We start from the raw sequence: 14,198 nt of genomic DNA on the forward strand, positions 1-14,198 counted from the left end.
TAGTAGATTAGGAATGTGTTGAAGTTTTTTTTTACTTTCCTTTATAAAATATTCAACACTTATATTTATATAGTCTATAATATAGCATAAATAATAGATATAAACATATCTGAAAGGTTTTCATTTCTATGGCTTTTAATGAATTAAACAAATACCAGACAATAACGCGATATTACTAAGCGAATAAATTTATCTACATACCCTTTTGCCCCGGTTCCCCCCTTTCGCCTTTACTACCCCGTCGCCCTGGTTCTCCTGGAAGACCGGGTGGCCCTGGCACCACGGCTACCTGTGAGGTGGGTCATAATTATAGACAACTATTATCACTACATACTACACAGTCGAAAACTGATATTTAAAAACTTACTTAAACATAAAATATTGATGACTACTGTTATTAACAAGATTAATAAAAAAACCTAATGCTGAAATTGTTATTCGCATGTCATTTCCAAACACGAAAATCATACATTGCCACTTATCCCTGGTAATCCTTGCTCTCCTTTTACTCCTTTAAGTCCCGGTGGGCCAATCATACCCGGAGGGCCTTGCAGACCGCGAACGCCCTAAAATAATAATTAATTCATCTTTATTAAAACTTGCTTATTGTTGGTTAAAATAGTCAATGTTTGTTATCATTAAAAAGCGTTATGGGTAATCCAAAGAAACACTTACTGGCAATCCAGTATAACCCGGTGGGCCCTGGTCCCCTTTCAACCCCGGCGGCCCTTGTGGTCCCTGAAATATTTTATTGGTAAGTAAGGGAGATAATAAAGATTCTTTACTTTTTTCGGTATGTTCTATTTTACCGACTTCAAAAACGAAAAGAAGGAGGTACTATGTTCATCTGTATGTATTTTAAATTTACAATTTAATAATTGTTAAGAAAATAGTAATTATATAATTTTTAACTAGCTGCTCGCCCCGGTTCTACACGGATAGTTTATTTTTGTAAAATTTTAAATTTTAAATATTTTTCACTGTAGTAAAGTGGCCTATGTTACTATCTAGCCTACTAATTCCAAACCCAAAAAATCGTATCATATAATCGCTCTGTTGTGACGTAAATGAAAGACAAACGAACACTTTTTCGCATTCAATAAGTAACGATAAAATCACCACAGATAACATAACACTATAGATATTACTTACCGGAGGACATGTAGCATTACATGCAGGTAGTAGGAATGGATTACTGGACGAAGTTTGTGAACCAGTCGACTGAAAAAATAAAAAGTGTCATCCACGGAACATATGACATTAATTTTTATCATTAATAGGGGGAAGACATGATAATTCCAATATTAAAATAAGTAATAATAACCGTTATTATACGTTTAAATAAAGCGTTATTATAATTAAACATGTATTTTTAAAGCTTATACCTTGCTAATCAGACTATCTTCTGAAGATCAATGATTTCGTAAATACCAAAATGCTGTATATATATTTAGCCATAAGATTGTTAAACATTTAGATAATTTAACTCTAAAATTATGATCCGTAACAATTGCGTGCAATTAAACGCATTGTATATATTATTGCAATTACGTATTGTGTCGAGAAATTAATTTTATTTCTGTATAGTTTTTCAATAAACCGTTAAAATTACATATAATAAATATTTCAATAATAATGCGTTACATTGTTAGCAGTATATTACATATGTTTTCATCATATTTTTCTTTTTTGCTATAACAAAAGAAAAACGACACCCAACCCATTAAATTTGTGATAATTTTTACACTTAATATCCTTTTTATACATACTTTAAAAGGAATTGCAACAGTTTAAATATATAAATATATAATAAAAAATAACCCTTATAATTAAAATTATTAATATCCCATAGAATCTACCGTCAAAAGTTTAGAACTAGAATAAATAATTAGAAACTATTGACTATATCTCAATTCAATGAAAAACAGGTTACAAGAGCAATAAAAATACGTGTGTACGTTAAATTACTCACCATTTCAGGGTCGTCTATTAATGGCTCTGCTATTTCCTGGGTAAAAGAACAAAATATGCAAATTTTATATACAGAATAATTAATTTGGAATAACGAAATAAAATTAAATCGCTTAATAAAATAAAAAATAAATAATAGTTTAAAAAAACTAAAAAACACGATTTAACAAAAAACATATTTTTCAAATTAAAAAATGGATTAATTTCATCAAATTAGTGTATTGTCATCGGTCCTCAATAAAACTACAAAGTTTGAACGAAATCTGGCCGTTTAAAGTGGGTCAAAATCGCGCCCAAAGAAGTCGGTTACAAACAAACATACAGGTGAAGCTAATAAAAAGCGTGTAAAAACGAAACAAATTGTAACTGGCCAGTATTCATTTTTTGCAAAAAATTATAAACAAAGACGAAAAATTATCTATGAAAACAAATAATGTATAATTGTTTGATTTCATTATATTATTTATTTTTATTTTCTTACTACTTATATTTCCATATATTTTTTTATTATTTTTTATAATCCTTTTCTCGTCTTGCTTTACAGATCTGTTTGTTACATACGTTTTTTCGTTTGTGCTCTCGATGTTGTATAAACATTATTGCTTTCCAAAAAAAAAATCGATAATAAATTTCTCTAGTTGTATGTTTATTGTGCCATGTGGCTAGCAAATGTAAGATATTATTGCATATTATATAATGTAAGATATGATATATTTTAGCAATTTACTTACAATTTCTTCACAACTCTCCTCAGTGAGATTAAATACATTGCAGCTTATAGATAACCATTGAAGATCTACCTGAAAGTGAACGATATATAATATTATTATAATCACCCACTACAAATTATTATGTTTTAAATTTATCGTCTGTATGTCGATGTTCGCTGGATTTCTTATAATGTTAGTTATACCTTAATGCCAATAAACGTCAACTTTGCCCTACATATTTTAAATTATTTATATAATATAACGTCACAGGCAACACATATTAAAGATAAATAACAACAAAATAAAAATAATCGTTTTACATGTCAAATAGGCGTGCTTATTCCTATAAGCAATCATGCCACCCAAATTTGGATAAGAATTGTTTATGTAGATAAAAATTTAAGATGTCTTATTATAAATTAAAAAAATATACGTTCTAAAAGTTAGTTTCATTAAGGATGAAACAACTTTAGCCGATCGCTCTCTATATCAATGTTTATATACTTTTATATATCTTTAAATTATAACATTACTTTTCAATATAAGCACTACTATTTATGAACATAATTTAAACGAAAACAACACTTACAGGAGCCGGCGTTCCGTCATCATTCGATACGATGCTAACACTAGTGGCGTTGCTAAAGTTGTGGGTATTTATTACTTCTGGCTCCAACTGTAACAAATATTACATATATAATGATACGTTTAAGGACTGAGAATGCTCATTGAGCGAAAAAATTGCTCACAACGCTCTGTGGCAATGAAGAAATGCCACGAGAAGCCATTTCTGGACTGGATGTAAGGCCTATAGACGTAGTACGGCAAATATATGCTATGGAATCACAGAACTCTTAATAACATGTTTGTTTATAGTACTGGTTATAGAAATCAAGAATCACATATATATCATATGCTGAAAGAATTTCTGAAATCGACCCAATACCTGGGATAGAAGAGATTTTATTTATTTACTTGCTTATTAATAGATATAAATATGAAGTTAAAAAAAAAATAGTAACTTCCTAAAAATTGTGTAGGTATATAGTGTTAAAAGTAGTAATTTATTTATGTTCTTTAAAATTATTTTACCTCGACGCAATCAACAGCTGCGTACACTGTATCATTTGTAATTCCCACGTGAATTTTATGCCAGCCTGGCCGGAATAACTGAAAACATTTTTGAATTAATAATAAATAATATGACGATCGCAATGCAAACAAATAGTCCCATTGCTCTAGCGCATTGTAAAGCATTTGAATGCTATAAAACAAAAGATTAAACTCAAATATTACTACAGATAATACTATAGGGATTACTAACCTCTGGGCAAGAGAAGATGACTCTGCTGTTTTGCGCAAAAACGGCCAATTTCTTTACATGGGGCAACAAGGTAAGGGAGAAGATCAGACTCTTAGCTCTAACTCTGATAACGCTCCAGGGTCTATCCTGGTTCCTTGCATTAAATGTAGCAGTTATGCTGAACCGTTCTGGTAGACCGTTTGGGAAGGCTTTCCTGCAATATGAGTCACAGTTATAACCGGTTAAGGAAGGGTTTTTTTTTTTGTACTTGAACAAAAAAGAAAAAAGAAAGGTTTTCTTAATATATATAAGAGAGATATAAGAGTTGAGGAATATTCTGCGACTTTCTTTTGTGTTAGATATTCTCATTCAATAATTTTGGTGTAGATTTTAAATTATAAAACATCATTTTAAATCGTTGAGTTGAAATACGATTTTTACTGCATAAGTCTTTTATAACGAGTTTAAAGACTATGCAAGAAGTATATTGCATTCATACCTTGTGTAAATAATGTGAACTGATGGTAATTATTAATTACACAGATAATAAAAGAGCCCATATGCACGTCACTTCGCTTGATGAAAATTGACAACATTTATGCATTCTGTGATTTGAATTATGTGTAATTAAAACTTTAATTATTGCGTAAAGTATGATTGAAATCTTGTTAATTCTATACAATTGATTCATTAAACTCAACATTAGTACCTTTTATTACAAACTAGCTTTTGCCTGCATCTTCGCACGTGTTAAATTTGGAGCAGTTTAATAGATGTTATTATACTTATAAACCTTGCCCTTGAATGGCTCGATTTCTTCGATCATCAAAATCCGTTGCGTAGTTTTAAAGATTAAAGCATACATAGGGACAGAGAAAGCGACTTTGTTTTATACTATGTAGTAAAGAATATTAGGGCACCTAACTTTCGGAATATTGAACAATATGTTCTAATACATAAAATTTGATCTCAAATTATATTCGTTACGAAATAAACAATATCTTCAAACATTCTCTTTCTTCGGAATAAACAAAAAAAAGATCATTCAGGGATAACGTACTTTCCTAATGTTGAAGGTTATCAAATTGTATCATTAGCTTTTAAGTTAGAAATATTTTAAAATGTTATAAATATTTCCTAATTATACTCGTATATGTCATTAGTTATAAATCATCTTCTAAGATGGATTATAACATACCGTATGGGCAAAGTAAGGTTAGCTCCATCACCAATTCTGTAAGCCCTCTGTAAATCCTGCGAGCCTTGTACCAATGTTATGCCCGTGGTTTCTGGGCGGTCCAGTCTATACACAGCGATAAGATCGACGGTCTGGAAGTCTATGTCCCCGGGCAGAATACCAGAACAGAGAAACGGGTCTGGTGGAAGTATGGTTGTGTCTGCAACTGCAAAAATGGTTAGTGGTGATTATGGACATAGGTAATTTAAGTAAATGTATCAATGAATAATAGAAATACAATCTAAGGTAATTTCTAATATACATTGTATAAATATAAATATATATAACAATAGATACAGTTAAAAAACTAAAAAAAAGAAACGTTTTAATGGTAGACTTAATTAAAAAGTCGCAGTTGCTCCTAAACAGAGTATACGTAAAGGAATTATTTAATCCCTGCGATCCTGACCAGGAAATTAAGTTGATCTTATGAAATTATTGTACTGTCACCGACCCTCGAAGTTAACAAAGTTATGTCAAAATACCTTCCGTAGTATTTTCCAAACACCCAGCAAACTGCGCTGTTATAATAATGGTCAAGCCAACAGCAATCCTGAAACAAAAACTTTAAATGATTAAATTATATAAAAGAACCTCTCTCTGTTGCTCATTAACCAAACCTCAATTAAACATGATACACAAAAATAATTAGGTGTGAGCCTCTGTTCATATGGAACATAATATTGCGCTTTCAATAATATGGGAACATTTATGATTACATCCTTCGAAAAAGGAAAATTCTGTATTTTATGCGTAAGAATGTAAAACTCAATCAAAGCTCAATCAATAGTCAAATATATTTATAATAAGACAGAAATAGCAGACATTCAACTCAACATTATACTTGTATTTATGTAATAGCGGGCAACTGAGCTAGTAGTTTACCTAAAGCGATCACCACCGCCCATAGACATTTACAAGGGTAGGGCCGCTGCAAATACGTTGCTCGCTTTTAAAGGAAAAAGGATAAGGATAGGATTCACGACGGGACTTAAGGAACGGACTGGGAATAGTGAGGAAAAAGATACGGGATACACTCGAATATCCCGTATACTAAGGGACAGGATAAAATATGTATGGATTTCTATCCCAAGTGTTTACTACTCATAAAAATCTAGCGTTTTCCCCCTCCAATGTAATTATCATAATCACAATGCCAGATCTATTGAAATAAATGGTTCAAATTCAAATTGACGACACAAAGGGATTCAAAGACAATCGTTCATCATAATATGCTACTAATGAGCTAGTGCCGTTGGACGAAAATAAATCAATCCAGCCAATAAAACAATAAAAATGATCATGGCCCACTTTCAGATAAAATCTCGATCGGGTCAACAGCTAATTGATCTGCTTGCCCACTTCAACCTTCAACAGTCAATAGGCAATGTTCTATTGCGGTTTTGACGTCTTTTGCATGAGAAGAGTGGGCACTGAAGACAATTGGCCGATACATTTGCGAAAAGAAAACACGTTCTTCCTTTGGGAATGGACACACACCGTGACGTAAAAATACGGGGTATAGGGGAATACGTCTTGCATTTATTCAATTATTACATTGAAGATAAAATTAGTAAATAGCAATATGGATTTTTCTCGACTTTTCACGACTTGATCTTTTCACTAAGCAAAGCGAAAACAAAGTTTTCGCAAAAACTTTAAAAACAAAACAAAATTTATATATATAGATAACCATAAATCATAATCATCTACCTCAGTCACATCCCACAATCTTCATCAACTACAAACTACAATAGAAATGGAATCCAGACTCTATCTAGTTATAGATTCGCTAACCATTGCGTCACCGGGTCAAATAGTGTACCAATATTTTAAGTATCACAAACTTTTCTGATGATAAATATCTATTTACATACTAAATGTGTATTTTATTTACAAAAAAAGTAATCTGGTTAACATAGAACTATAATGTAGTTATAAATATTATCATGTTATACTATAAAGGACTATATATCCATATTCACTTTTAAGTACTCTGCTCAATGATTACTAACTGAATAATGATACACCTAAACCTTTGCTGTATATTTGTCGGAATGAATACTATTCTTTACATGTTTTTTCAATAAAATATTTTATTCATTTCAAGCATTATTTTTCGGTTAGCTATATTACAATGTTATGGTGACATTAGTATGTAAAAAAAAAAAGTGTTAGTTTCCACTTATACCTAATTCAAGAACGGATGATTTATGGATTTTGGTTTATGGATTTGCCTCATATTTAATCTATATTAAAATTTTGAAAACCACGGGCTATCAACTATCTGATCTATACTAAACGTATAAAGCTTAAAAGTTTCTTTGCTTAAACGCGCGAATCTCAAAAACCACAGGACTGTTTCCAAATAATCAATATTCATTGGATTTTTTTTTAAGTGGGGAAATCTTGCATAGGTACCTACGGCCTCCGGAGATAAAGCCGTGGGTAATGTCGGATTCCTGCCGACCAAAACCATACTGTGTTCCGTCGAGCCGCTTAAGTGAAGGAGCCACGGGAGCTGGTTAAAATTCGTCCGCGACCCCCTCGGCGGAATATTCATTGGATACGTACATGATCTCTGGATACTATAGGCTATTAAAGAACCACGAGTGAAGCTGGAGCGGGCCACTACCTGACAATAAACCCTATGAAAAAACCTATACAAAATTGGGGAACAATGACATACGAGCATCTCATATTCATGTTATGACCATAAAATTGTCAAAATGATTTACGATCCTTCAATTAATTTAGCAAGTGTTTCGGTTATGACCATGTAATGGCTCATTGTAATACTTTTTAACGAGTTTTATAACCTAACGATTTGGTACCTTAACTAGCCTCTAGTCTCTTGCTATACTTATGCTACTTATAATACAATTTGTAAACTATGTGTAAAAGGATCGCTTTTAAATTTATTGAATGTGCGCTGTTATTCTCCGTATATGTCGGTTTTAAAGTTTTGCGCTTTACAATACCTACATTTGTAAATACCAACATTGTCAAAGTATAATATTTTATTCAAGCTTGCAGTTTAAGCGAAAATTTTAATTATGTATGGCTTCTATTTTAAGTAAAAATATTATTTCAAAATATTATAAAACTACAACAAATCATGTTCCCATCGTCAATAATTTAATTATTACTTCATAATTCGTGACGTACACAAGTTCATTTTTAAAGTGGTTTAAAAAATAAGCACATATTTAATTCAAATAAAATATGAATTAAGTGCGAGCCTTTATTCATTATTAGATTTTTTTTTAATAATTACACATTTGCACGTTAGGTGTAGGTCTACCTACCCTAAGAAATGCAAATGTGTTGAATTTTTGTTTCGTCTCCTTTAAATAACATTTCCGAAATCCGTATAATGCTAAACTCACAATACATGAAAAGTTAAAACGTCGATCTAATTTAAAATATAAATCATTAATCAACCTGCATTTCTAAACATCAATTAATCAAAAACTCACCTCCAAACCCCCATATTGTGGAACAGTTTTATAACTATTATATCCACATCAAATATCTATGAACCAAACATTATGCGTTGTTGTCGTCGAGGCGTATCGCAGTGGACTCTGTCTGAAAGGCTAATAAACGATGTGATTTCTTTGGTTAAACGATACGACACAATATACATCAATTAATTCTTCGTATTGTCATATGCTGTTTTAACCGCAAGCGGGTCAGGGTTGGGAAGCATTGGCACTTGCTGCTTTTTACGCTGTTATTAATCCTGTTGATACCTAGTTGTTTATTAGAGATTGTTTGGGCGAAATTTCATCCAGATCTATGCAGTTATTTCCACCTGAAGAAGAAACAAGTGTATGCATAATAGATTAACATTATAAATATTAATATATAAATAAAAATAATGTGAACGATTGGGATAAAAAAAATAGAAAAAAACATATATTTAGTATTTAAATAAATCAATATTCTACAAAAAGTCGAAAGATTTTTTTTTTAATCGCAATACATATATTAGTAATTTATATACAAGCAATTTTTGTTTTGAGTAATTTAGTGACAATATTATAATTAATTCAGTGACTTCTATACAAATAAAGCTCGCGCTATACCCAAGACAAAAATGTAGGTACCCAATAGGTATAAAAATTGAATGATGAGTACCTAATAAAATAATAACTTAAAAAAATGAAATACTTAAGTTGTGTAAGTTACAAACTCAGACATTTTATTATGTAAGTAATCATTTCGGATACCAAGTCAACCAGATAGACAATAGATTATGTGATCAGTCCATTTCGGTTTCGAAAAACCCCAATACCCCAAAACTACATTGAACTTTCTAGTTTATGAAATAGCATATTTAAAGAAAGTTTTTAAAACAAGACATGTACATATTTATTTACAATTTAATAGCAATTAAATGCTTGTAATTGAAAAATATTTTATAATTTATAAAATAAATCTTGTCAATATTAAACCACAAGATATAAAAGATATGGATTTTTAGTATCATACTCATTATTGGAACAAGTGCATTTACAAAACTTTTGAATATGTACGCCGCTTTCTAAGAAATCAATTAACATATAACACGCATAAATATCAATTTACATTACATTCTCGGTATGCGAACAATTTAACCTTACATCTAACTACCTAATAAATGGATTTGTTCATTGATGCTAGGTCAATGTCTCTATCAAGATTGGACTAATGAATAGTTTTAGAACATTGTTATGTTAACATTCATTGATCATTATATTTCTTTGTTCGTTTTTCATCCAATATTACCAATCAAACCCCTTTCATCACGACTACACTAATATTATATAATTAATAGTTTATTTTAAATTTTGAAAAATCTTAATTGAAAAGAATGTTTAAGTGTAGATTAAAGTGTCATTTAAAAAAAAAATCTACTTTGAGACTGTTTAGGTCTTGCGTTTGAAAAAGGCATTAAAGAGACAATTTACTCTACATTAATCGAATCATGAAATAAAACTCTGCATAATTTTTTTAACAATATAGGCAAATTATATTTTAAGCTCTTAGATAATTCTAATCAAATTCTTTACCCTAATAGCCTAGTATTCTATACAGTTAGAATGACATTATTAAGATTTCAACTTCCATTAGTTACTAATTGTCACTTGTCACTTGTCAGTTTCAGAAGGCTCAACGTGAACAAAATAGTTTCATCAGATTTTTCAAAGTTAAATTACTTAAAAACTACATAAAAAAGTATTCAAAGGTTTGTTTTATTTAAAAGCACTTGCTGCCTTCTATTTTGTGTTTACAAACTAATGTGAGATTGATTCTAAAGAGGTTATAATTCTCCAATTTTCAGATGCCTCTATCGTGTAGGTTTTATCAAGAGAAATATCCCGAAGTGGAAGATGTAGTAATGGTAAATGTGCGTTCCATCGCCGAGATGGGTGCATATGTACATTTGCTCGAATACAATAACATCGAGGGCATGATTTTGCTTTCTGAGTTGTCCAGACGGCGTATTCGTTCTATCAACAAACTCATTCGCGTTGGCAAGACTGAGCCGGTCGTGGTCATCAGAGTGGACAAAGAAAAGGGTAATTAACATATAACTTAACTATATTGGACATAATTTCGGAAGAGTTCTGTCTAAAATAAATGATTGGCTTTTTTGGATTCTACAAACTTGTCTCATGCCATTTTTATAATAATTGTCTTAAAGATGTGCGAAAAATTATGAAATAATCGGATATAATTCAGTTTTGATTCACAATAATTCAGTAAAAATTCATTTTCGGGCAAAGCTAAGTTTCAACTCAGAAAATGTTGTACAGCTACTGGTCTTGTTCGTCAGCACCACATTGCAAATATGTAACTACTTGATCACTATAGCAAAAGTTGTAAATATAAAATACTCATCACATTGAATGCCATTAAAAGTTAAAGAGTTAGACATAAATTAGTTTGTGCAACTATCCCATATACAATACAATTTTTTTCTAAACCAATTATCTATATAATAAATTGAGTACCAATTCATAGGAAACATGTATTAAAATACATATTACTTGACATTAAACACCACTAAACAAAGAGAAAACTAAACAGAAAAATATTGAAGAACTTCTTTATGTACATATATTTTATTATTTATGAAAACATTTATTTATTTTATTTAAGCACACTAGCAGCTAAAAAGCTGATGCGTGTCTATTTTATGATTTGAAGAAAACATTTAGTTCATCCAATTTATTTTTAAAACTATTCAATGTGGGTGCCATTATTACACTCTCGGGTATCCTATTCCACTCTGTGACAACACGGTTGGATAGAAAATGCTTCATGGGGTTGCATTTACACACTATATCATGTCAATATTCTTCTTTTCAGGTTACATAGATTTGTCAAAACGTCGTGTATCTGCTGAGGATATTGATAAGTGTACAGAAAGGTATGCCAAAGCGAAAGCAGTGAACTCAATCCTTCGGCATGTAGCTGAACTGTTACATTACGAGAACTCGGAACAACTGGAAGAGCTGTATAAGAGGACGGCGTGGCACTTCGAAGAGAAGTATAAGAAGAAGGCATCCGCGTATGACTTCTTTAAACAGGCTGCTGTGTAAGTGAAAGTAGAAGTAAATAGTAGTTCCTGAAACAGAATGCTACCTAAAACAAAGTTAGGCAATTTAAAAATTTTCGTAAGCATTTAATTTATCATGCTATGTTTTTCAATTTAATGTCTCTGACTGCAGAAAAAATATTAATATATGCAATAAAACAAGAAAATACTATGTCTCTAGTACTTTTATCATATTATTTTTAGTTCAGACATATAACCAGTTACTTTCTCCTAAACATAATATCTTAATACATGCTTGTACAATATGAGTGCTGTTTCCCAACCTCTATATGTTTTCCTACTTTGTCCTACTAATGTTATAAATGCAAAAGTTTGTGAGGATGGATGTATGTGTTTGTGTATGTTTGTTACTCCTTCAATCAAAAACTACTGAATTGATTGCAAAGAAATTTGGTATGTAGATAGCTGGACAACTGAAATGACATATAGGCACTTTTTATCGTGATATTCCACAGTATACGGACTTACGTGGGTGAAATCACAGGGCGCAGCTGGTAAAGTTATATATTCAACTCCATACCTATATTAGGTTAGTATATTTTATATCAATGACATTTCACAGAGATCCCTCAGTATTGAACGAATGTGGTCTTGATGAAAAGACAAAAGAAGTACTTTTGGCTAACATTAAGAGGAAACTTACTTCGCAAGCTGTCAAAATTCGTGCGGACATTGAGTGTGCATGCTACGGCTATGAGGGTATTGATGCAGTGAAGGCTGCCTTGAAAGCTGGTCTTTCATTGTCAACGCCAGAAATGCCAATCAAAATCAATCTCATCGCCCCACCTTTATATGGTAAGATGTGCTGTATTAAAAGTGGAATAATATAATTTTCTGTAACTTTTGTTGAAGTTTGTTAATACTCAAACAAATATTTAGTCTCATCCAGTAAAGCTGAACCCAATTCTTTCTATCTAAGATTAATTTTTAATGTTAAGATCAATTTAATTTGTAGTGAATACTTGTTTGAAATCGGTCCAATACTTTTTTGTGTAAAAAACAGACATACCTTCCCTCTTAAAAATATTAGTATGAATAGACATTATGTGTTGTTAAACTTTTATAACCTTATATTATGTATATCATATATTCAACTTTATTAAATTATTATGATTGTTTCATTTCAGTCATGACCACATCAACGCCCGAGAAAACGGACGGTCTCAAAGCGCTACAGGACGCGATCGACAAGATCAATGAGACGATCACAGAAGCTGGCGGTGTGTTTAATGTGCAAATGGCGGTAAGAATGACATTTTATTATCAAACTTATATGTCGTGTCTGTGATTTTACATATCCATGATTGGAAACGACATTCGGTTAGACAAACAGAAAGAAAGTTTCTCGAAAAAATCATGGTAGAATTTGAAGATTGACTTAACAACATTAAGTTAAAAACCACCGTCTTTGGACATTTGTGGGGTATCTTTCTGTATTATCGGCTCTTAGACGCGCGTGCCCTGTCACTCAGCACACACAGCCGACTGAGCCATAGATTATACACTTGTATACTGGACTGAGCTGTGTCACGGCCGCACGTGCGCTAGAGACGACATAATGCTTCCCTCTTTTTCACTCACAAACTGACTACTAGACACTGCATACACAAGCGATGTTTAGCATTTTATGCAGCTAACTATCTTTGCAACAAATTGGTAATGAGGACTCCAATGAGGACATCTTCTCTTCAAGTGAAACTTTTAAATTATGTCTTTCCGTTTAAGACGTTTTTGATACGTCCTTTTTGTCAATTGGCTAGCAAGTTTATTTGGGTATTTCTCCACGTTCTGGTCACATACGATTTTATATATGTAATAATTTCGATTTAGTAAGACTATGAGTCTCAGCATAAGTTTTGGTTTTCCAAGGGGAATTAATTGCTAAGTAATAATGTGTGTATATAAGAATACAAATTCATATATAAACCAAACACGTTGCAGCCCAAAGTGGTGACGGCGACCGACGAGGCCGAGCTGGCGCGACAGATGGAGCGCGCGGAGGCGGAGAACGCGGAGGTGGCTGGGGACTCCGCGGAGGAGGACGAGGACCAAGGTAGGACCGCGGTGCTTTTTTAACTGACTTTACCTAAAAACGGATTAGGTTCCACAATTTTTTTTTCAATTTAGTTTTTTTTGTTTTTTTTTGACTCAATTACTCAGGGGGCTTTCAACAGATTGCTTATTTTTTGTATTTGTTAGGATGGGGTGATTTGGTCCTATTTATGAATGTGGTGTTGTTTTAGTATCAAAAAATATGTTTTTGCTTATATATGTGCCGAACTAGTTACACTATTAGACCGGGAGATGGTGACACAAATTACTAGGTCATTTGTACCAGTATGGCGGTTCTTCAGTGGTCTAATTACG

General features: G+C 31.8%; 2 protein-coding genes across 2 annotated transcripts in view; one reads left to right on the top strand and one right to left on the bottom strand.

Annotated features, from left to right (window-relative positions):
• The window catches only part of LOC119837195 (collagen alpha-1(IX) chain-like), a 16,513-nt gene extending 7,681 nt beyond the window's left edge, over positions 1-8,832 (bottom strand). Inside the window, exons 1-12 of the mRNA XM_038362720.1 lie at positions 8,701-8,832; positions 5,707-5,774; positions 5,183-5,387; positions 4,006-4,198; positions 3,774-3,851; positions 3,271-3,357; positions 2,703-2,771; positions 1,973-2,008; positions 1,153-1,221; positions 676-738; positions 471-566; positions 202-289 (exon numbers count right to left, since the gene is read on the bottom strand). Of these exons, the coding sequence (XP_038218648.1) occupies positions 202-289; positions 471-566; positions 676-738; positions 1,153-1,221; positions 1,973-2,008; positions 2,703-2,771; positions 3,271-3,357; positions 3,774-3,851; positions 4,006-4,198; positions 5,183-5,387; positions 5,707-5,774; positions 8,701-8,714 (1,066 nt within the window). The 5' untranslated portion in view covers positions 8,715-8,832. The remainder of the gene's footprint in view (positions 1-201; positions 290-470; positions 567-675; positions 739-1,152; positions 1,222-1,972; positions 2,009-2,702; positions 2,772-3,270; positions 3,358-3,773; positions 3,852-4,005; positions 4,199-5,182; positions 5,388-5,706; positions 5,775-8,700) is intronic.
• Positions 8,833-10,327: 1,495 nt separating this feature from the next.
• Positions 10,328-14,198, top strand: part of LOC119837029 (eukaryotic translation initiation factor 2 subunit 1) — a 5,294-nt gene continuing 1,423 nt past the window's right edge. Inside the window, exons 1-6 of the mRNA XM_038362509.1 lie at positions 10,328-10,454; positions 10,551-10,788; positions 11,582-11,810; positions 12,394-12,626; positions 12,959-13,074; positions 13,773-13,884. Of these exons, the coding sequence (XP_038218437.1) occupies positions 10,551-10,788; positions 11,582-11,810; positions 12,394-12,626; positions 12,959-13,074; positions 13,773-13,884 (928 nt within the window). The 5' untranslated portion in view covers positions 10,328-10,454. The remainder of the gene's footprint in view (positions 10,455-10,550; positions 10,789-11,581; positions 11,811-12,393; positions 12,627-12,958; positions 13,075-13,772; positions 13,885-14,198) is intronic.

This window comes from Zerene cesonia, chromosome 26, assembly GCF_012273895.1.
Source record: "Zerene cesonia ecotype Mississippi chromosome 26, Zerene_cesonia_1.1, whole genome shotgun sequence".
NCBI classification, from domain to species: Eukaryota; Metazoa; Arthropoda; class Insecta; order Lepidoptera; family Pieridae; genus Zerene; species Zerene cesonia.